The sequence below is a fragment of the Harpia harpyja genome, chromosome 2, assembly GCF_026419915.1.
Source record: "Harpia harpyja isolate bHarHar1 chromosome 2, bHarHar1 primary haplotype, whole genome shotgun sequence".
Taxonomy (NCBI): domain Eukaryota; kingdom Metazoa; phylum Chordata; class Aves; order Accipitriformes; family Accipitridae; genus Harpia; species Harpia harpyja.
Genome location: NC_068941.1, coordinates 8,749,356 through 8,774,367, shown reverse-complemented (window position 1 = coordinate 8,774,367; position 25,012 = coordinate 8,749,356). Strand labels below are relative to the sequence as shown.

Below are 25,012 nucleotides of genomic sequence, written 5' to 3'. Positions count from 1 at the left end.
GCCTTCCATTGGGATACAGGCATAATTCCTGTTCTGCATCTAGGATTTATCTAAGTGGCAACCATTTCTCTATTTCCCATTGAAAAGAAATTTGACCTCACTAGTGGTACAGGTTTCCTAGCAAGCAGACTTTCAGCATGATGTGGTTCCCTCCATTTCTCCACCCCATCTGATAGACACCTTCAGCATCTTCTGTCTCCTGGCCAAGTCAGACAGGTCTGCTATCCACCCCCCCGCCCCCCCCCGCTCAGGTCCCTGTGGATTGACAAAAAGAAAAAAAAAATCAGTCAATTTTAGGGCCATTTCCTATTTACCTGGAGTGGCATCTTCCGGGACGTCGAAGGAATACACTGGCTTGGAGAATTTGGGGATATGGTCATTAACGTCGCTAACCGTGATGTTTATTCTCATGTCTGAGGACTGCAGGCCGTCATCAGCACGAACCAGCAAGGAGTACTTGGAGCGGCGCTCCCGGTCCAGGCGCTTGGTGGCTATCAGGTCTCCTGACTCGGGGTCAATGTGGAAGCTATCATCTGCACCGCTGATAATAGTGTATGTGACGAGGGCATTGGCTCCCTAAGTAAAAACAGAAGCGGTCAAATCAAGTTATTTGCCAGGAAAACCACATCATAATTTTCAGTAAGACAAGAATTGTTCCAGTAACTGCACTTGGCGAATATTTTTCAGACCAGTTTCCTTTAATAAACAGCCTTCCTGCCCAGTCCCTGCTTCAGTCCCCCAGTAAAGATGCATACGCACACAGTTTTTATTTATGAGTCGTGAAATGAAGAGATTACCCAGATACTTTTTGCTCCACTGTTCATAAAAGGATCGCATCCAGTCAATACCATAAAGCTCTGATACCGGTTTTAATTTCAAGCCAGCATCACTGAGCAGTGTTAACATCTTCCCTCTTAACAGGGATCAGTGTTTATTCTTCTCGTTTTATGTACAAAGGTTAAATTAAATCCCTGCCAGTGGGATCAGCTCTGCCTTTCTCGCTCTCTGGAGGTGGGATGGAGGGAGGAGGAGAGGGAGGGATGCAAGGAGGGACAACCAGGGGCAGCCACGCGGCTGCTCCACCAGCCAGCATGCATGGCAAGAGCTGCAGCTCGCGATCAGGGGAAACTCAAGGGAGCCGTGCTTGCCCCTCAAAGGCTAGTTTCAGCATGGAAATACATTTACCCCTGTAAATAAACAGCCCTGAAGTGACAAATCATGTGTCATTAAAATCACAGTTCTGATCTCTTGGGTTGTGCTGGAAATCAAACGCATTTGCTTTTGGGTCAAACAAAGTAACTCATTCATCCTTGGAAAAAAAATATTCATATGGACTTTAAGCATTTTGGTTAAAAGGAAAATTAAGGAAAAGTAATGTTACATAGAAAAAAATTATTGCTTTTTTTTTTTTTTCTTCCCCTTAAAGGTTGAAATTAAAACTTAGGAAAAAAAAATGGAAACTTCCATTCACAAGATATTGACACCGTGCATTTTGCCTCAGCCCTGCCCTGTCACAAACACCGAGAAAAGTCATTTGCATCCCATCTGTATCATTGATTATTAACAAGAAAACTGATCCGCCTTATAGGTCCTAGCTCTGAGGAGTACTGAGGTTTCCTAGAAAAAGGGATACTACCTGAGCTCTTTTTTCACCAACCTCCTGGGGATGGGTTGTGCAGTGTGATGCTGCAGCCAGAGGGTGGTCCAGGGGATATAAGCAGCTGGCTAGAGCGCTCAGCACCAGCTTGGGTGACATTTTCCCCAAAAGCCAGTACTCAGCTCTAAACTTTGCTTCTTAGCAGACTGACATTGGTCTTTAAGGGAAAACAGAAAGAGATCTAAGATCCTGCAGTCACATCCTTCTTCTTCCAAGACAGGTTTAAGAGCACTGAAGGTTTGGTAACCTCCAGCATCAGATACATGTACCTATACCCCATGTGCTGACTATGTCTGCCAATGCGTTTTGCTGGGCGAGCAGATATTTACCATGCCCTCCCCTGGTGCCAAGCCAGAGCTTAGCTTTCACAGCTGAAACCTGCCACTGGCACGCGACTGGCACTTCTGCGGTGAACAACAGATCAGAGATCAGGGAGAAAGAAATTCTACAGCTGTTTCAAACACTCTTGCCTAAAAAAGCAAATTAACAGAAATAAACATCCACTCGTATTTGTGAGATGAGAGACAAGCGTTTGTTACCTGACCTTACGAGTGCCTCATGCCAAACTTTTTCTCTGGGGTGTTGTTTCAAAGAGTCAGACTGAGCTAACTGATAAAATGAAATTTAGAAAGAAAACAAGATTTTACATGTGCCCAGCCCTGAAGAGCTGCATGCAGCGCTTCAGCATACATAGCATCTGTGTGCTCAGGTGTACCTGGGGAACGTCACATGCCTTCCTCCAATTGTGCGGCTTAGCAAAAACATCTGATGAGAGTTTATGATTTCAGAGGTGACCACATTCTTCACCGCTTGTTTGACTAGCCAGCCTCCTCCTAACCAAGCACAGCTAAAACTGCAGCTATGTGTGATACTGATTTAATCAAACTTTATGTGAGTTAGGTGAGAAGGAAACCAAAATACAGATATGTAAAACCTCTTAAAAACCTCTACAGAAATTTCCCATTGACAACTGAATTTAAAAAGTTGCAAAGTGCTAGAAGCTGTTGCAATTGTCAAAGCCTTTTGCACCACTTAGCACCTAGAGAATGTCTTCACATCTTCTCTCAGATGTATACAATGTCCTCATTATAACAGACAAGGGTTTGAAATTTGCTGCCTTCCTACTACCGTTTTAAAATATTTGTAAGAGGCGTTCTCATACACCACTCAGCTATGAGTTTTAAGGGTTCTGTCCCTTACCCTTTTGAAGCTAAAACTTTGAATCTGAAAGCATCTGTGCAGGTAGCAAAGGCAGCATGCCATTTTACTGAGCTGCCTATATGGGTTGCATGTGCAAAGAAAGAAGCCAGAAAAGTGTAATGTTGCAGGAATATTATATAAAAAACAAGGAGCATTCGCCGTGCCCTCAACTTCAAAGGGAGTGGGTGGGTGGGGGAGAAGGTAAGTATCTCGACCCGAAACTGCACATTGCTAAAAAAACCTTGGACTCTTTGTAAAGGGTTTGAGTTACAAATGTTCTGGTAGGGAAACTGAAATCATCCCCTTTTATAAAAAGATTGACTGATTTCTGTCTAAGGTAACAAATCAATTCCTACTGGATGGAGTGCTTCAGAATGGATAACATATTAGGTGTAGTTTAGGAATGGTCAAAAAGAGGCTGGAGCACAATATATAGCTAAAATCTTAGATACCTGTTTGCCATATCACAGCAGAGAGTGGTAGTTCAATATTTACTTCTTCCTAATCTGAAGAAAACAGCTGTAATTTTTATTACAGATATGCACCTTTCCAAAATCCTATTTTTTGTCTGTATGTCAGGCTGCTACCAGAAAATAAAAGGACGAACAAAAAGTTCATAATCACATTCGTACCATTCCTGGGGGTGTTCCAGTCATTCCCTCTGCAGTAGTAAGATTAAGTACATCAATTAACAATCACAGGATGACTAACCAAGCCAACACAAAAAAGGCCAGAAATAAAATTCTCTTGAGGAGGTTGAGTTACCTTATTATTTGAATGCAAGAATTGCTCGTTGCTGTCAAGTGTAACCCTATATTTTAATGACAACACAAACTTCTTTGCACGCTCATATTGACTTTTTAGGCCTTTTCCCAGTGGAAAGAATCAGTTCAGGTGAATGAAACAATATGGTTAACTTTCTCATAACTTACTTCCAAAAGAAATGAATACGTCAAATTACATGTGGGTATATTTGCCTGACACATACAATAAGACTGCAATACCCCTCACTAAGCCGACTCGCCAACTGCTTAACATCTGTTGCTCAAAGGCTTTTGCTAGTTTCTTAACAGCTCCTTAGTTGCAGTGTCCTCACAGTAATGAATCTAAGCGGGCAAAACCATTTTGCAAACAGGTTCACATACAGAGCACATATTTTAGCATTATTTCTTTTCCCCTCTTTTTGGTGAAATAAAACCATCTTTCGGAAAGGATAATACTGATATTAAGTAGTTCTAGTCAAAGGGCAAGCAGGCATTATCAAAAGTTTTCTTGTTCTCCGAGGCTTGTCTCACATTAATTTTACTGCACACCTTGAAATTGGGCTCAACTACAACATCTCTGCTTCAAAGTTAGTTTAAAACTCAAGCTGTGGTCTTAAACTGAACGTCAGTAAATCTTTATCACAAGCTGGGCAGTCCAGCACCTTCGCCAAGTCATCAGGTATGGTGTATGATAAGACTGATAATAACAAGACCATCTAAAACCAAAACGTGGGGCTTATTTTGCCATTAGTGGAACCACTTATTAAGAGACGTCAGGAAAACATTAAGTCATTATATACAATCCAGTGAGCAGCCTTCAAGTAATAGAGTATTTGTCTCACTTGTGAATGGGCCAAATGCAGCTTAAAGCACGACCGCGACGACTCCCAAGGCCAAGCTTTTATGAAGGGAACAGATAAAAACACATATTTCCAGAACAGCATTTTTAGTACAGATATTCAAATACGAAACCATGCTCCTACCTCATCAGCATCCATGGCTGTCAGCTGCAATATTTTCGATCCATCTCCTATATTCTCTTCTACGGTCAGATCAAGCATATCTGTGGGGAATACTGGTGGGTTGTCATTGATATCCTGAAGTGTTATTTCCACCTGTAAAAAAGCAGCAATAAGGAAAAGTTGTGTGAGCACTGTGAGTTAGACGCTGATTGGACCTGAATGTTACAAATCGCATAATTTTGAGAGAAATCAGGTAAATTGTTCTTAATCACATGAATTAGAACATTCCCAAATCACACCAACAGCAGGAAAAGCCCCTCTGGATATTAAAATTCCACATTGTTATAAAATACTCATAGGAAAGCCTCTAACATAAATAAAGTTAATTTGACTTGTTGATAGCAACTGATTTTAAATGGTCCTAGCCCAGTTTATATTGGAAAAGATCCACTGATAGACTGTCACTGTAATCCTCAAAGTCGGCCCCTGGAGGATAGCTGCCAAGTCCCGGGGCAGGAGATCATTCAACCGTTAAATGCTGCCTGACATAAAGATGAGGTGGTGTAAAATTCTCTCTGAAATGTTTATATATTGGCAACTCTCTGTTCTGAGGGAGGAAAAAACACCCTTGCACTTTATATTTAAAAAAAAAAAAAAATCTGTTTTTCTCTCTCTCAAAGCTCTCCTCTAATTGCAAACATAAATGTTACTTTAGAAGCACCCACCAGCATCTATTCTCCTTGCCTATGCACACCTAAACAAATGTTCTTTTCACATGCGGTATTTGTATGCTCTTCCAAGTAGTAATGATAGTTCCTGAAAGGTTGTTGTGTGTTCTTTACTCCTAGTTTTTCATAAGCAAGATTGCTGCCCTGCTGATGTTAATTCAAAAAGCTGCAGAGCTCCGTTTTCCCTTGTTGCCGGGTACGGCATGTAATATTCCAAAAAAGAAAGAAAGAAAGAGAAAACACAGCTGTTTTACATTTATAATGGAAAAAAAGGCTTGTTTTGAACCCAAAATATTAAACGGCCACCAAACTCTGAAGACTCACTAACGAGAAAACTGAGTAGCTGAAGGAAGTCTGTCGTTATTGCTCAAGAAATAGAGAAAGGTAGACAGGGTTGTTGCACAGGAAGGGAGGCAAAGGTATGGATGACTTAAGGAAGATACCTAGACTGACAGACAAAATATTATTTATACTACAGTACCTGCAATGCCACTATCCACAAGGGATCTCCCCGCACTTAGTTGAAAATACATGGGTTAGGCTCCTCTGGATATAACCAACGCAGACATTTCTAGTGATCTCAAGTCTATGATTTCTACTATTTCTAGTCACCTGCGATAGTATTTTCTTTTTTCATTCTGTTTTCATACAGACCACCAATTGCCAAGCCATTCTGCCTTGATCACCAGGATGATCCCAAAGCTAAGCACTTTAGTGACAGAGACTTGGCAGTCCCTGCAGAACAACCGAGTCATCCGGGCTCACTTGCTGCATCTTTCCCCGAGCTCTCAGTGGCTGTACCCTAGGGTCATCGGTCCTCTATGGGTTTCCTGAGACCACATCCTGAAGGATGCTCCATCTTTCTGTCCTCCCAAAGGCAACTGTTTCAGAAAACCTAACATTTCCACCAGTGCTAGACTTTGTGATGGAACAGATTTGGTGTGTTGTGCTACTGTCCTTCATCAAAGACCCTGAAAATATAAATTGCTGTAGACATGTAAATAGTCTGAGAGTGTATTTGATCCTAACACACCGTCTCTTCTGCTGCAGAGGATGTTTCTAATGCAGAGAAGGCTGCAAGGAGCTCAGCTGCTTCCCTGGTAAGCATTTTTCCTCCAACAGGATTTCTTCAGAGGGTGGAAAGATCTAGACGATTGTGAACATTATGGCTACATTGGTCTCTGGTCAGTATATATGCCATACAGGGAGACCCCTTCCACCTGGGGATCTAAGCCATCCTCACTCACCTCAAGTAAGTCAGCTTTTTTCTTTTAATTTTTTTTTTTTTTTCAGTTTGTGTTCGGTATTTATGCCCACAGTAGCTTACTGTTACTGTCAGCCTGCCAGAACTCTTCCGCAGCATCAGAGAGAACTGAAGTGTCTTTAAAACCAGGAAATATTACATTAATATTATAGATATATCTGCTGGAAGTGCAGACAAAACACTGGTCCTATAGGCCCTACATGGCCTTTTAGAGAAGGCCGTTACTTATTTATACCATATTTAATTCCTTTGACCATTCACAAATGGTACATAAAACACTTCATGGCCTGAGACAGATTAAACCAGGAGGTTTTATCATCAAATTTAAATCCCTGACAACAGAAGCACAAGAAGTGCTGACCAGAGCATCACAAGCAATGATTCGACAACTAACCAACCAGACACAAACTTTCAGAGAATAAAACAGCCCATGTTGGTTTTCGGGGTGACTGCTGCATCTGGGCGACAATTAATCACAGAAATGGGAGAGGTGCAGTAGAAATGACAGAAAAAGGATTTTGCCAGCTATCCCTGCCAAGCAGGTCCAGCCCCCTGAACCAGCACAGCAAACTTATGCTCTTCTGCTCAAAGTATAGCATTTCCCCAGATATGGTTTCAAGGTAAAGCAGCTGCACAGCTCTGCAATTTATTTATTCATACCATATATGTCACGCACAGCTAATGTTTCACCTGCAGGTGACATTTCACCACCAGAACCCTTTTTCATGATGAGAGATTGCCCTTTGTAAAAATCGTATGAAAAATATATGACAACTTGTGGGGTTTTGGGTTAGGACCTGTGCATTGCCTACAGCTTGCATAATGTAAAATAGTCAGAATACAAGAATACAGATGGCTAAGATTTGAGAGAAAAAATAAATTAATTATAAAGTCAGATTCCGGAGAACTGGAAAAAAATGAGAAGAATGATAGATGAAGTAATTTTATCCTGAAAAATCAGCTCACAAGTAAACAAAGACACTGTTTTTTATACTGAAGACATGCTTTAGGTGGTGGAAAAATAAGAAATTCTCCAATAAGAAAGAGAAATTTTTAGACAGATACCATAATATTTTTAAAGATCGTTTACACCATGATTTACTATTTATCCACAGGGCTTAGATAATGCATATTGCTTCATAATTCACTGTTGGCTAAGTCTAATTAGCATCCCTGCGTCAAGCTATTTTTTTACTTCTGCTATAATTTATTTATTACTTCAGCTTACACACAGTACTGCAAACCTAAGGAATAAGATCCTGGGATGTGCGCATTTGCAGAAATTTCACTCAAGTAATACATCTCTGAGAAAGACTTGAGAAAAATCTTCACATTTGCCCCAAAACAAGAGAGCCTGTTAAGTTTTATGCCAAAGGCCTCATTTAAGAAAGTATACATCCTGAACGAGTTCAGGTGTAAATTGCATGTCCAGTCTTCTATTCAGGAGTTCAGAAATTAAGTTCACTTTGAAATTGTTTCAGAAGTTCCAACCCCAAGCAGAAGCTCATAGGACAGCCACAACCACAAAGTCTTTCATTGCCATAGGGCACTGGAAGATTTCAGCATGTCTTATCACAGCTTTACTGGGGAGGAAAAAGAAAAAATCCACAAAGCTTTAATCAAACATCTGAACTAAATCTCTTCCCAACCAACTGCCTGTATCTTTCTAATCCCACATTACATTTGCATAAAGATATCAACGTGTGTCACTCGGATTCTTGAAATACACAGTTTGATTAATATCATATGCTACCAATTAATAATTATGTGCAGTTCTGCCTCAGACTTAATGAAGGCAAGACAAGGTGGTCATGGCAGTATTACTGGCCGTCGGTACCATGGGCATCATGTTCAAAAGGGTCTACAGAAGGCTTGCCGTGCTCTCAGCTTGCACCAATGGCAAAACACCCACCAGCAACAACAGTGAGTACAAGAATAAATATCTAGGAAACCAAAGGCCTCAAAACCTGAAATATGCCACAGCAATTCAAAAAGGGAGTGTAAGGGATTTGTCTGAACCTTGGTCCGTGGAACAGGAAGGAACCATTAGGTGACAACATCTGTATGACTGTGGGAAGCAACATGCCCACACTACATGGAAAGTGATAACCACCACCCCCTTCTCCAAATCTATCTAAAATGGGGAATATTCTTGCCTGACCTCAAACCCGTCAGCCAATGTGACTCTAGGATGCAAGCCAGAGACACGAACCAGTCACCTGAGAGCACTCCTTGGACCGCTTGAAGTACTGCACTATGGCCGGTCTCCAACCCAAAACTTTCGCAACTTTCCATCTGACAAATCCTCGACTGCCATTTGTATCAACTGTACCTTTAATATAGGACCCAAAACTTCTTACTGTCGCTCACAGGACTCAAATATAATAAAATACAGCAGCAGCAAAGGTAGTGAAGTGTGTTTGCCCACACGTTTGCGCCTTTTAATTCTCTAAATTGCTCTCTCCGGTGGTCCAGGGACTGATGTGGGCTTGCTCTTCTGAACAGCTTTGAATTTCTGCAGACGCCATGGGAACATAAATAGTCACAGACACTTCTAAATCTGTTAAGACTGTGATAGAAAACTGATGAATATATTCAAAATATTGCCTTGCTTTATTTATTCAAGGGGAAATGAAAACATCAGAAAGCTTTGTTCTATCCATGTGCATGTGTGTGTAAATCTCTATAAAATTACTCTACTTTTGTACAAATTCCAGTATAATGTTTTTCCCTCACACATTTAATGCATCTAGAAAAAAGACTGAAAATTAAAGCTTTCCCTCACAGTTTATTCTGCAGAAAAATATGTGTTGCTTATTTTCTATGCCTTGTAAAATAAACACAATAATTTTACATAACAATTTCAATGCAAACTATCTTTGGGTGGGTTTTTTTGTTGTTTTTTTTTTTGTTTCTTTGTTTGTGGGGGTTTTTTTTTATGTTCGATTCAACCTACATGAAACTAAGATGCAAAAATACAAACATACAACAAACCACAGAATTAGCAAAAGTAGTGAGTCAAACAATACCACAAATTTCCCCATGTCTGAATCAAATATCTCATTCTGCAGGCTTAGTAAGATTCTCACAATAATGCCATGCCCTTGCCATTATTACAGATGGTCAACTCATCCTCATCTGTGACAATTTGATTGCTGCAGCCTGCTGTCATGGACATTTTCAAAGCAGAGGAAGTATTAATTACCTTGATCTTGTTAAGATTATTATTTGCTGCTCAAATTAGTCTGTTGTGGTTTTTCTCCATAAACAAATTCAGAACAGATTGAGGCAGGGCAGCACTCACCTCAAACAGTTTTGCCTCAATTTACTTTAAAAGTAGATCTAAGAAAAATAAGAATTCTTTTCTCCATTCAGACAAAACTCAGGTCTTAACAGATATAAGGAATCATACCAGGACCTCACTTTGTAAAGCATACAGTATCTATTTAAGCATTTAGGGCATGAACCTGAACACAAGAAGTCACTGGGAAACTCACTGTTGTTTCAAAATGTTGTCTTTACTTCGAAGGAAGTAGAAAATACCCTCTTTGAATTAACTGATGGCATTTATGAGGCGTCTGTGTGAAAGAAACTTTTTACAAAGAGTGATGCTGCAGTGTGAAGTCTTCAATAGCTTCATACTTTGTACATGGTTCTGAAAAAAATTTATTTGGGGCCGGGGGGAGGGGGGCAAGGAGAAACTCATTTGTGATGGAAACCAAGAAAAAAAAAGATTGTTTTTTTGGTTAACTAAAATGAATATGAGTTTGCATTTGAATAATCTATTCTTATACTTATTCAAAATAATTTGTTGAATTAAGAAACAGTCGCTAAAAGACGAAGTTTCATTTCTTAGAGCAAAAGACCCAATCCACTTCCAAAATACTAGTACCCCAGACAATTATGGCCGAACAGGCTAGACAAATTCCATGCTCAACATAAAAAGCTTAACATGAGAGTTTTATTCTGGAACAAGAAATTATTTTAGTGACCAAACTTACTGGCTTTATGAGCTACAAAGGTATGTAGAGGTGACTGGAAGGCAACGTGCCAAATCCTATCCGATCGTAACACCTTCTATAAACCAATGGGCTCATTTGGCCAGAACCTATGCCTCTGTTTTACTACACTTATTAACATTTATTTTTCTTTTATTTCAAGGTGATGAGGGTTCATAGACAGAAAACTTTTCTAAAGGTCTTCCATTTATCGAATGAAAATGGGGAGAAAAAAAGATGCCACATGAATGAGCTCTTGTGGCAACAGCAAGTTTCACCAGGAGTCCCAAAACGCGTGCAGTAATTCTTGCCCGCAGGCACCCTATCCATGTTACACGCTCGATCAGAGATCTATAGATAGAACACGATCTAAGAAGAAAGGAACTCCCAGATGTCTCACACGTTCGATACTTCTTCAAACGCTACAGCTATTTGATTAAAGATCAAACAGAGTTGGAAAGGCAACAGCTTTTCTTTCAATTTATACATTGTTGAGTCATTCTTCTTCCCTTTGCTTGCTGCCGTGATGTTCACTGCTCTCTCAAGAGATACCATCTAATAATCTACAGGCACCATTGGCACACATCGCCCTGAAGACTTTTGTTTATGCTTAAGCCATTATATGATTCTTCGGATTAAAAAAATAAAGGAGCTTATTCTTCTTTGCTGGAGACCGTGGCAGTATGTTATCAATTTTAACAGAATAAAAGTGAAAGGATTCTATTCCCCATCCCTTGGTAAATATTCTAAATAATATCATTCATGATGATAGAAGAGAAAGAGTCAACTATTAATTTATCACATCCATGTAACTTACTGAAGAACCTGGCCAACACTAGCCATTTTACTCCTGCCTCCATCACTTTGGCCTTTTTGTTCATCCAGCAAACAATGCTTCACTCATCCTGAGAAACACACACGTATGTGTAGTTTCCTTTTTTATTGATGTGAGTAATCATATTGGCTACTCACATCAGTGAAGTTATTGGTTATACTAAGTGTTTGCAGGACCGGTGTGTGCGTGCTTCCTCTGAACTGTGAAGGCAAGGGAACAGAAAGATTAAGTATCAGAGTACAAGCAAGCAAAAATGCATTTCCAGAAAGAAAAGAAGAAAAATCCTTTTTAAAAAAAAAAAATTAAAAAATCTTGATATTCCTAGAAAATCTCTAAAATAATGTTTCTAATAGTGATAAAAACCCATAGGCCATCCTGAACCAGTGTCCCACCTTGCTCTAACTAAAATACAGGGAAACAGTAAGTGTGGGGGTGAAAAATAAACACTTAGGTTTTAAAATTACTTGAATAACCAATAATAGCAGAGCTCAGGAAGGTGGAAAACCTGAACTACAGACCATGCATATTTACAATTTCCATAACAAGATGGAAAGACCATTTATAAAGAAAACGTCTTGGGACAAGGCCACAGTTTTTGCTTAGACAGAGGCTGAATGAGGCATCTGAATATCCCATTTTCCAGGAGGCAAACAATCCCAGTGCATGCTAGTACAATAAAAATCGCATTAGTCTATTGTGCTGCAGGCCAGCAAACCTGTTAAATAGAAATACAAAGTTGTTAAGAATCCCACTATTAACAGTGGGAAGATTGCAGCTGGGGAGAAAATGTGAAACAAAAACCCCTCTAAAAAAGCAGTGTTTGGAAAAAAAAGACAAGTTTGAATGTCTAGGGGCAGCAGTAGTCACTTGATCTTTGAGTTTTGGGGTAACATCTTTGAAAAAAATCAGTATAGTGAATATAATCCAAACTCCCTCTAGCACATTTCAAGCAAAGTCCTTAATTTCAGGTGACGGTGACAAGCGTTTAGGTAATAAATGGATCTGTCGGCCATACAATTAGAACTTAAACACTTAGGATCTCTCTGCAGAAGGAGACCAAGGCACAAGACTTAATTTTGATGTCTGAGCTCAAGAGTACCTCAATGAAAGACAGAATGTGAAAGCTGTCCTGGGCTACACAACTGCCCACTCCATTCACTCCAATGCAGATAAATATCAACCCAGCAAAAGACAACAGTTTGAGCTCATCGAGAATAGGGATTATAGCAATATTTCCTCTTCCCTCACAAAATCAGGAGTTACTACTGATTACCAGCCTTGAAATTGCTTGGAAACTTAGGGCTCAATGCATTTTGTCAACATGTTTTGGTTTCCCCATTAAACAAACATGCGTGGAAACATGATTAATAAGATTTATATGTAATGCTGGAATTTCCCAGGTAATTTTAATCCGTGGGCTCTAATTCCAGTATTTTAACACTGCGTAACTTTCCTGGAATTAAAATCATACTGTAAAGGACAGTTTAGTAAGGTGATTTGATGTTTTGCAACCAAGTCACTTTTATAAAGCATCAATATTTTCTAAAAAATGCTGGGAGATGAGAGTGCTTTCAAAAACTCAGTGATTTAACTGACACTATCAGAAAAACTCATAGAACCATAGAATAGTTTGGGTTGGAAGGGACCTTTAAAGGTCATCTAGTCCAACCTCTCCTGGAATGAGCAGGGACATTTTCAACTAGATCAGGCTGCTCAGAGCCCCATCCGACCTGACCTTGAACACTGCCAGGGATGGGGCATCTACCACCTCTCTGGGCAACCTGTGTTTCACCACCCTCATTGTAAATTTTTTTTCCTTATATCTAGTCTAAATCAGGTGTAAATCTGCTTTCATTGTTATTTAAAATTAAAAAGATGTCACTTTATTGTGTTGTCTCTAACAAATACTCATCTTAGCACTGCAAAGAAAAGGTGCCATAATTTGTTTCTTCTTTCTCTCCCTTTTTTTTTTTCCTGGTTTTTTTTTTTTGTTACGGTGACCACTGGGAGTTGCACTGCCTGGAGTCTTGATTAAATGTTTCACTGCATCCAGAACACTTCATCATGCAGCCTAGCCAAAATCTATTATGGCTTGCAAGTGACTCATGCTTTAGCTATGAGAAGACCATAATAAAGAACATTTTACATAAAAATGCCAAAAAGGTTGGTAATTTAATCTTGATTCTAAGTAGGTATGCAAGGTCTCTGCGTCCAGCCTGTGCTCGCCTGTGCAGACAATAAGGCATTGTCTGGAAACGCGTTACCTACTGTGGTTACATCTAACTTTCTGGCAAAGTCCAGATGATACCGCCACTGAAAAGAAACGGCTCGTTCTTGTGAGAGAGCTGCAAATACCACTTTTAGCAGACTTGCAGTATGATTTATGCATTCGTGCTAGGGGTTCATCAGTACCTGGGCAGAATATTCATTAAAACCAGCAACACGGGAAACGGCATCATGAGCCTCTGAGTAAACACATGTGGCTGATAAATGGCGTCCCTCTACATGCTCACAGAAACAGATGAATAAACACCAGAGCAGCACACAGAAATTAACTTCAGAAACTGTTATTTGCAGCACTTAACTCCTCGCATGCATACCATACATCACAGAAGGGGACACAAGCGGTATCCTGACACAGCCATTAATGAAACAAGTGCTGGACCCGGGTGCTTGCCCCTCGCCCCCGCACCTCAGCAGCTCCCTGGTCCAAAGTCAGAAGCAAAGATGCTCTCTGGGCTGCCCAGACTGACTCCCTCCACTTCAGCCAGGCCGTTCCCATGTTCAGATACGCTGTCAGGTCACTCCAGGCAAAGATTTGTCACGATGTTGTGTTACGCACCCCGCGGCATGGGGAAAAGAAGGGTCGGATATTCAAATGCAAGTAAAGCAAACAATTCAGGCTATGCTTCAATTACCAATTACTTATTGCTTGGGTGTGTTACATGCACGCAACCACGACTGACGGCAAAGGCGGCTACTTCTGCCGACCTAGCAGAAGGCCACTAGCCAGGACAGGACGTCGGTACCTCCGCTCCCGGCCCCGAAACACTTGCAAAGGCTCACTGAGGATGGGGTGCAATAACGATGAGCAGGGCTTTGGGGGCTGGCTCCGTTGTTTGAAAAGCCAGAACAGAAAAAAAATGTTTTTCTAAAGGCAAAGCAAGCCATGTTGCCATTCCCACTTTTCCTGAAAACAGTATTTTTAAGTAATTGTTTAAGTGCTACATCATTTACTGCTCTCTAAAAACAGGCATGGTCTCACATGCAACAGGGGGAATTAAGACTGGGTTAAGGAATGCACTACTCAAACCTTGGCTAATTTAAGAAAGCAACAGCACGCTGATCTTAAAACACACATCAAAACATACATAGTCATATACATGGAAACCCGAAATAATCCAACTTCACAATAAATGAGAGAGAAACATCAAAGTAGTAGAAGGAATAAAAATGATAAGAAATGCCACAAGCAGTCATGTTTTTTCCCCCATCACCACCAAAACCATAATGAAATACAGGTTATTTTGTCAGTACTGGTAAATGAGTAACATGTGTAGCTCAGTCAATATTCATACAGTTTTAAAAAGAGATTGATTGTTCAAATAAGTTATTTTGAGCTCCATTTCAATAGGACCAACTAACACACTAGGACCTCTCCCAGGTCTGCCCAGAAGTGGCAACCCAGTGGAACCAACACAAAGCTGGGCTGGCACTAAGGACTATAAGCAGCTCTAAATGCACGTGTGTATGTATACACACATATATAACAAAGGCCAGGTTGCCATGCCAGCCTACCTGCTCGGAGCAGGCACAAGGCAAGGGACATGGCAGAGCTGTTGCATGTCTCCTCGCCCACCGAGCCAGTCCCAACAGGACAGCCAAGCACGAGCATGCCTTCCCTGGAGAAGCTGACATGAATCATTACTCCTTCCCACAACTGGAGAGCATCAGTTTTTCAGTCTGTGCTGGACAACATCTTGGAGAGGTTTGCAGCACAAGTTATAGCCCAGGCACTACTGCATTCAGTTAGTCCAGGAGACCTTGAGTGCGTACATGGCCCAACTTGTAATCTCAATGTGAAAATGCACTGGGGACCACCATGGGGGTATGCACCTCAGAGACCGCTACATGTACCAGAAAGACCAGTTTACTACATCACGTGTTAAGAGGTGCGATTGCTTCTTGAGCTGCTGTCAGGGCACTGTGCATGGCGAGGAGGGCAGGGAGAGCAGAGCAGCTCCATCCGTCCCTCGAGCGCTGAGTCAGCAGCACTGCTTGGCCACTGCGGGCACCAGAAAAAAATCCTCCACCCATCCTTTCACTGCCTACCCATGGATGCTGGGACATGCACACACATGTGGTCCTATGTCATTTCCCCAGATAAAAGAGGTGATTTTCTCATAAAGACATTAATTCTTCTGTATCTAGCAGTACCTCTAGTTACAAAGCCTATTCCAAATACCTGCCAAAGCAATACAAACACTTGGCAAACACTTACTAGTGAGGTTTTTCTTTTTGGTTCAGGGTTGGGTTTGTTTTTTTTTTTGTTAAATACTGAAAACATTATACATTTGGGAACTATTTAGTTTATAACTTTGCATTTAATTAAATGAGGTCTACTGCCATGTAATAAGAAATAGATTGAATTGGTAAGAACATTTCTGTCCCTGCCAGAAAAAAAAGGATAAAGACAGAAAAAGTAAGCATTAGTAGTTCAAGGATGGGAATGTCACACCTCTAAATTAAATAAATCACCTAATTAAACTTACAGGTGTGACATTTAAGACACGTTCAATCATCAGGACAAAAGGATAAATCCACTCCATCACTGAAGGCTGCCCAAACAGCAGAAGAAAAGCTCTTTACCCAGAGCTGTGGTAAAAAAGCATTGCTATACTCGCTTAAGAAACCACACGTTTTTTTCTGTGAGTGGAAGGGAATTAAAGATACAGGACTGAATGCCGGCTGATGTTTTGCAGTGTTAGAAGGGTTTTATAGTGGCACCTCTCTGAGAAGAAACCCTGTATGAGTCTAAACAGATTTTAGCAAATGAAACACACAAGGCCAAAGTGTTACTTTCTAGTTTCACATTTAGAAGAACAGGGTCATTTTCTAGAAATGCCTAAAAGCTTTTCCCCCACAGCATCAACAGGCTGCTAGCAGGGAACTGTGGGGCTAGAAACTCCAAATATTTTCATATCCTCCCACAAATTCCAGGGAAATGCCCTCCTCACCTTATTCCTCATTTGCAGACTGCAGCCTTCTACAGCAGCTTCTCATCTGCTCCTGCAGCGTAGCGGGGGGGTTCCCTCCCCGTGGCCACGGGCCACTTGCGGCCAGAGAGGCTTTTTTATGTGGGCACAGATGGACCTTCTCATTGTGGCTGCCCTCAGCAGACCCAGCTGACCATCAAGGCTATGGTGGTGGTCTCCTCCGCCAGCAGGGCAAGTTTCTGGGTACTCAGAGGATCACGAAGAGGTTTGTTAAGGTGAGTTTGCTTAATGCCAGCGAATCTGCACCGCCTGGCTATACGCTGCAGATTCGTACGCCCTGCCTTTCCTCTCTTCTGCATGGCTGCAAAAGCCACTGCAGGTCTGCTCAAACAAACATAGGTCACATGGGACTTACAAAATATTGTACCTTCTCTGGAACAATTTGGGGGCAAACACTAGTCCTGGGAAGGCTAAAACAGATTCAACTTAGATTCATCCAGCTTCATCCTTGGTCTCAAGGAAATTTGCCAAGGAGAGAGAGGAGGCTTCAGCCTAATCAGATTAGGGGACATTTAGAAACATGCGGGGCTTTTTATCTGTGCGACCTAGACAACAGCCCCCAAGTGTCCACGATGGGGAGCTTTACAATGGCTATGACAACAAGTCCACCAGAGCTGTTCGGCTCTTCCGAAATGGGAACACGTGCATTCAACCGGGGTCCAGTGGCGCAGCGTGACTGAGCTATGTCCCCCGAGTCACCAAAGGCAGCAGGAGCATTGCTCCACCGAGGGGTCGGGCAGCTGAGAACTGGCTGGAAAGGCCCCTCTCCTCTTCCTGGAGGAAACAACAGCTCCGTGAGTACTGTCAGCTTGGGAAAAGGACAAGAAAATGCACATCAGTGGGATGAGCACTCGCGAAGGTAAGCCCTCGGACTCCACTGCCATTCCTTGGCTCCCACCACAAAGGCCTTCCAGGCTCATCGAGGGTCTTGCAGATGATGAAAAAGGTTAACCCTGCAGGGCTGCAGGGCTGGGGAATCTATCTCTGGAGAAGTAGCTCCTTCTGTTTCCCTTTTTTTTCAAAATCTGCATCTTCAAAATGTACGGCTATGCTGCTTTCCCTGCTGACCTCACCAAAGTTGAGCAAAACAGCCAAGAACTTCAATTTTCTGGGCACACCAGCCCTCCTTTACCCACTTTTCTCCCATATATCAGAATCTTTGTTTAGGCAGCTGTATCTTCATGCAAATCTAACCCCAGTTACCTTTTTGGTCAATCATAACTATACCACCTCTACTACAATTATCAAGAAAGTTCTTGCTAACAGTAGACTGCTGCAGTGCATTTTAGACCCACTCATATACTTGGACAGAAAAGAAAGTCCCACATGCCTCCAAACTTCATTCTTCTGCCCAACAACACTCAATTGGTCTACATTCTCTCTCCTTAAAAAATTGCTGTTTCTAGCAATGAGGTTTTGCAGTAAGACCCTTCCTCAAGCTAAATAAAGACAACTACATTGGACCTTTACCAAACTGAGATTCAAATTTACATGTAACTACACACTTTGATCTCCAGAAATGTTCTGAATAGCTGAATAACACACTTTTTTGGCCTGGGAATGTTGAAGGTGGCTGACACTCAGTTTATAAAATTTTTCATGTCAGCCAACAACAATTTTAGTTTCCCACACTTATCTTTTGAATTTTCTTACTCAGCCGCTGGACTTTGGATTTGACATAGAAGAATTTAGACAAACAAGCATTAAAGACTAATTAAAAGGTACCTTTCAAATTTATCATTTCAGCACTTCTGTAAATATATATATGACCTTGTGCACTGAAGAAAAATAAAGCGAAAGAAAACAGGCATTCACAGGAATAGCAGGAGCAGTGTGCTTATGTGGGATTCTTACAGTCATCCTCCTTAAAAAAGAATATGAAGTGTTTTATTTGAGCATAAATTCAGAGATTTGACTTTTATTGGTTCCTAAAGATCTCCTACATCTTTCCTTATATGTAGGACCTACATCAACCTATGAAGTTACACTCTCTGGCCACTACAGTCAATAATGAGAACTTTTAATAGTCCAAATCGTATATCAATATCCAAGTGCTATATTACAGCTGTCTCCCCCAACACCAATGACTATGTACCGCAGCCAATCTCTCGACTTCAACGTGTTCAAATATGACACCTTAAGGGAAGAGCAAAGAGAGACTGTAGACATATGTATATACACCACATGAGCAGAGTGAACTTACTTAACAGTTTCTGTGTTTAAGTCCTCCCTCAAAGCGTTGACAGATACGCTTTTCTTTTTTTCTAGCTTTAGTGTAGTACACTTGTAGGCTTCCTGGGAGGAGAGGACAGAGGTTAACACCTGATGATACACGCTGTCCTGCAGCCCTCCTATGGGACACTCCATGACTGACCTGGGGACACTTCACAGCCACCTGCTCCCAAAGGACATAAGAAGAATGTGGTTTTATTGTGGATAGTCCTAAGCAAGCCCTGATTACCAAGTCAGCAGTTGACAATTATAGTACAAACACAGCTGTTAGGAAGGCAAGTTGGACTAGTCCAGACAAAGAATGACCAAACCAAAGCCTCCCTTCAATCAAGTCAAAACTAACTTTGAATTTTGATAAACTTAGTAAACTTTAAAGGGGGGGGGGGAAAGAAGAAAGAAATATACTGGCATTCCTGCATATTTTAATTTTAGTGTGGCAGGAAGCAGAAATACCACAAGAGAATGGTTCTCATGGTATTTCCAGCACCAGTGAAACCAAAGAGACTTTTCTTGCTCAGGTCCCTGTCTGATGTCCTGACTAAAGCGACTCAGCTATCCTTTGCGTTATAGCTCTTGGGTTTTTCAGTTATTATCCTGATCATGCCAAATCTTTGATCCTTTGAATGTTCACCACCACTGGTCATTACTACAAGCCTCTGTGTTCTTAAAAACGTATGGGAAGAATTTTAGCAGTGCTGAGAATCACCAGTTTCCTTCTGAGAAACATACTCAAGAAAAAAAAATCAGAATGAATGTTCAAAAGTAACCATAAGATTCAGAAATTCTTCACAGAGTTTAAGCACCCTTAAATACACGACTAAAAGTTGTAATTCTTTCTTTGGAAGATTGAACCTAAGCTCAATGTCTTTGCGTTTATCCTTTGTTTTGTTTCTCCATTCCTCATAGGTGATAATATACATCATGTCTTCAATAGGGTGTTTATGCTGTGGCATGCAATTTTTAAGAAATGTACAGTTTTTCTAAGTGATCTTGTAGGTTAAACTGCAACAGCAACAGTCTTGTTGGTTTTAACTGAACCAAGAAGTTCTATGTACTGGATGTACAAACTGGCCCACTGTCCACGTGGAACAGATTAGAGGGTGATCATTCATTGTATGTTCACAATTAAAGCATTTCAATAGTTTTACAAACAATCAAGAAAAAAGTACTTTGAGGACAAATTGGAATGATTTACAGTGAAATGATTATATTATATTAACAGGTAGGAGAACAGAAACAGAGGGTAGGCAAAAATTAATACATTAAACCAAATAAAATCATATATTGACTCTTAGTAAGAAAATTACAGCAACAAACCTGGGCATCATGGAGAGGTCTAGAAAATAATGCTGCATTTTTCCCCCCTTTTTGTACTGTTTCCCCCACCACCACCTAAAACTCCTAAATCTCAGCCCCGTTTGATCCTTCCACAGAGTATGGCACAACTTATTTTTTTTCCTCGGCATAATGCAGAGAATGCCAGAGCAAAACTTCTATGTAAGAAATTATTTTCTAGGTAAGAATGTAATAATCCTGAAAGCTTTCTGAGAAAGTCATCAAGCAGTGGAAAGAAGGAAAACCAGGCGGCCAAAGAGTTCTGAATAATTAAAACAGTAGCAACAACTTAGAAGCCTCCGCTAGCTCATAGTGTTAATGGTGACAACAACATAATTACCAATGTAATTTCATAATGAACAGTTGGTGATAGGGGCAACTGGGAAAATGTTATGCCTCAAAGACTTCATAGCGTGCTTTACAGGGATTTGTTTCTCATACTACAAGTAATTGCATAGGATGTAGAGATGTGGATGCTCTGTTTAAAAATATTCTACAACCAAAAATGTACATCCCTATCTAGAAACATACTGTTTGAAAAGCACTATTAGCATTTGCAAGAAATTAATAACATCAACTTTTGCATTTATCAATAGCTGCCTACTACAAACTTCCAGCAGACTTCTCAAACATGATTAAAGGCATCTTTGTAGTAGTAACGATTGCTGTATTTGTGTATTTGGGGAAATACACAATACTGTAGTATTTGGAGAAAAAAAATAAGGGACGGAGAAATAAGGTAATATGATTGGTATAGCGCAGTTTATGGCAGATCTGGCTGCCGGCCTGAGCCCTCATCATTCCTCATTTTCACAGTCAGAATGTGACATTATCCAAAAGCTGTACAGACAGTAACGACAAAGGGAGGAAGGAAACCTCTCGCAAGAAATCTCTGTCTTGCCCTCAGGCCCCAGAAGCATGTGTACCATGCAGTAATTCCTTCAGTGATTTCTGTGACCAAACCACAGCACAGAAAAGCAGAAGCTGCTATTAATACAAAAAATACTTCACGGGATGGTAAGTGTTATGGGTTTGTGTGACACGTTTTTTTTGGTAGCGGGTCAGGAGGCCGCAGGGGTGTCTCCTGTGAGAAGCTGCCAGAAGCTTCCCCGGCTCCAAGTCGGACCTGCCGCTGGCCAAGGCCGAGCCCATCAGTGATGGCGGTAGTGCCTCTGGGAGAACGGAGTTAAGAAGCGAAACCTGCAGTGGAGAGGGGATTGGAATGTGAGAGGAACCCCTCTGCAGACACCGAGGTCAGTGAGGGAGGCGGGGGAGGACGTGGATGTCCCTGCAGCCCGTGGAGGTGAGCGGGGGAGCGGAGGCCCCCCAAGATGGCGGTGCCTCTGTGGCAAAGCCCGCGCTGGAGCAGTCTGTGACTGAAGATCGGCCCGTGGAAGGGACCCACGCCAGGGAAGTTCGGGAAGAGCTGAAGCCTACGGAAAGGACCCACGTTGGAGAAGTTCGTGAAGGGCTGTCTCCCGTGGGAGGGACCCCACGGCGGAGCAGGGGCCGAGGGAGGAGTCCTCCCCCTGAGGAGGAAGGAGCGGCAGAGACGAGGTGTGAGGAACCGACCCCAGCCCCCGTCCCCTGTGCCGCCGGGGGGAGGAGGGAGCGGGGTTGAGGCGGGAAGGAGGGAGGGCCGGGGGGAAGCTGTTCTCAGGTTTGGCTTTACTTCCTAATATCCTTGTTTTGATTGGATTGGCAGGAAATTAAATTGATTTTGTTTCTTCCCCAAGTTGAGCCTGCCTTTTGCCCGTGACCATAAGTGGGGAGTGATCCCTCCCTGTCCTTATCTCGACCCAGGAGCTTTTCTTTGTATTTTCTCCTCATCCCACTGTGGCCGGAGGGGTGTGGGGGGGAGTGAGCGAGCGAGCGAGCAGCTGCGTGGTGCTTTGTTACCGGCTGGGCTGAAACCACGACAGTAAGATAAACAGTATCCTCATTTTGGAATCTTAAGGTACGTGGTCTAAAAAAGACATACCGCCATTTGAAAATCCACAGTTTGCAAGCAGCAGAAAGATGAGAAATTAATCATACAGTAACTTTAGATGTATAAAACTACCATGGCAATGTACTACCACAGGGTCAAAGTTTATTGCTACAGCGATGACCATAACAGTGAAATAATCTAGCTACGGTTCCCCCCATTCCCCAAATATATATAAAACTGAGCGGATATAAGTTTGTCAAGCTTTTCTATTCATAGAACAAAAAAATCCCAGTTTGTGTATACTATTACACTTTTATGCCCTTTTTAAAGTAAATACATATCATACAGGCATGCACAAGTTTAGAATATATTAAATGTTTTGCAGTGTTTTTCCACAATTTACTCAGTTCTTATGTGGACAAGTGCGCTTTGAAGAGGCAAGTCAAAGTAAAAACTCACTGAGAACTGGCTCAGTTAATCCACTAGCAAACTTACTCGTGCTTTCCTGAACAATATCCAGCATATTAACTGATATCACCACAAACCAAATAACACACAACAATTTAAACCCGTACCTCCATCTGGATCTGAATGGATCTGAATCATTCTGCTTTGTAGCAATGATTAAACATAGATACCATTACTGCTCCCTGTTACCACTGTGTTATGGAAAAAAAAAAGAAGTGGGGGAGATCGTTAGCATTTCTGAAAATTCCTTGTGAATTCACCATTTAGTGACTTACCACCACTGCTCTATATGATCTATATTGCAAGCCTAGGTGCCAAAACCAGATGAATTAAAGCCTGAAACATTTGTATGAAATTATTAAGCTCCTCAAAGAGTAAAGAAAAAGTAGCGCATCTGTTGCCTTTCATTTATTCTTGGATATTTAACTGGCATTTAAAACCATAAATCCTGAATTACAGAGAAATCAATAATACTAAGAGCCTTGAATACAGCAGAACAGAAGTAAAAGGACTACTCCTGCCTAGCAAGATGCCATATGAAATGCTAAGAGTTACATAGCCAGTGTTGGATTTGCCTCCTTCACAGATAAATTTCAATCAAATTCAAAGCCTAAAGGACAATAGCATGTTCAACATGACATTGAATTAAAATGCGTTTCATTTTTATGTCAAATTATGGCATAATAAATTCAGATGTAACTAGCAATTATTTTATAGTGTGCTAATACCACATACTATAAAAGTCTCATTTTTCTTTAATAGCTGAATAAATGGATAGCAAATTGTGACAAGACTTACATGTGTAAGTGTGATGAAGAACAAAACTGATGATCAGGGAAAACTGGCATCAGCTTTTAACAAACTACACTTTTATGAGCACCTGTGCATTTTCAGACTGCACAGAATAGTCTGGTGCAAGTCTTGTGAGTAATTTTAGATGGACGGGTGGTTGGTATTTGGTTGAAGTTAGTGCAGAACAAGGCAAATTAAACTTAACAGCAGTTTCTTTCAGTTTGGCTTTTTAAAATCAAGCTGCATCTCATTTTAGATTCTCAAGGAGAGTTTTGCAAGTACCACCACTCTCATTAACTCACCACCACTTGCCAAGCTTTCAAAGGAATTTTGTTCACTGTACCTCAGAAACCAGACATTTTCCTGTTTGATCGAGTCACCAACATTTCCCTTTGAGATAGGGTCAGTTTTGATGCTCAGGAGAGGTAGGTGAGTTTGCTCATACCTAATGGACACAATGAAAGTCCTAAGTTGTAAATGCCTCTGGCAAATACAGTATGGCAAAAGTTAAGCACCTGCCAAGCTGGTAAAAACCTGTCCCTCATCTACACTATACCTTGCATTACAGTTTTATTCATAACCCATAATGTCTTCATCTTCCAGGTCAACTTAATTTAAAATAACTTTCGCCAGGGGATTTCTGATAGCTACTGATAATGAAGTTAAGAAGTGCTGCTCTCTTTCTATAGTACTGCAGAAATATACTCGTCTGTTACATTTGGTAGCAAGCAATAAATGTGAGTTGATCATGAAACAGACAGAGAATGGAAAGCTTTGAAACTGGAATAAATACAGTAAATATTTCATATGTAGCCTGGTCCTCAGCCCTCTCATCATTAGCTATGGGATGGGCTAACTGTGCAAATGACCAGAAACTCATTAAAATGAGACTTAATGATGCAGAAATTAAAAATGGTCAGGAAACTATTTTCTGCAACAGAAACAAATATTGAAGGTTGTTTTCAAGTATCTGCTGAGTGTGCGCATTTAACATTAAAAATGGATTTATGTTACCATTGTGACTTACAAATATTAAGGATAATATAAATTTCTCATAACTTCAGATACATTACCTTGCTTTGTGGTTTCCATCTGCTTATTCACATAGTTTTCAAGACAGTATTTAAATGTCTTTTTAAAGGCATCTTTACCTTTCCTTTATGCTTTATGAATCAGTGACACACACCCAGCTGTGTGCCATTTGCTGACATGTTATATTTTGTCTCAAAAGAACGTATTTCTTAAAATGATGAATTATAGATTGCTGGTATATTCAAAACACCTTCCTGATAACTATTGCCTGTGCATTTTTTCAAACATATTTCTTACATAGGCATCGCCAAACAACACACAACAGCTTTCTTACTTCTTGAAGCCCAGTAATTCACATATGCGCTCCAACCAGGCCATGGTAACTCTCCAACATGAGGTGGTATGTAAATGCTGTAAGTATTTGCACTATGCTTCAGGGAGAACGTTACAGGTTATGATTACAGTAATTCAGGTTAAAATTACAACAGTAAAAAGAAATGAAGGGGAAATATTTATAGCAATGCTAATTGATGACTGCA

At 41.0% G+C, this 25,012-nt stretch overlaps 1 protein-coding gene across 1 annotated transcript in view; it reads right to left on the bottom strand.

Annotated features, from left to right (window-relative positions):
- FAT4 (FAT atypical cadherin 4) overlaps positions 1–25,012 on the bottom strand; it is a 150,151-nt gene that overhangs the window by 67,526 nt on the left and 57,613 nt on the right. The window contains exons 2-3 of the mRNA XM_052814907.1: positions 4,605–4,736; positions 315–576 (exon numbers count right to left, since the gene is read on the bottom strand). Of these exons, the coding sequence (XP_052670867.1) occupies positions 315–576; positions 4,605–4,736 (394 nt within the window). The remainder of the gene's footprint in view (positions 1–314; positions 577–4,604; positions 4,737–25,012) is intronic.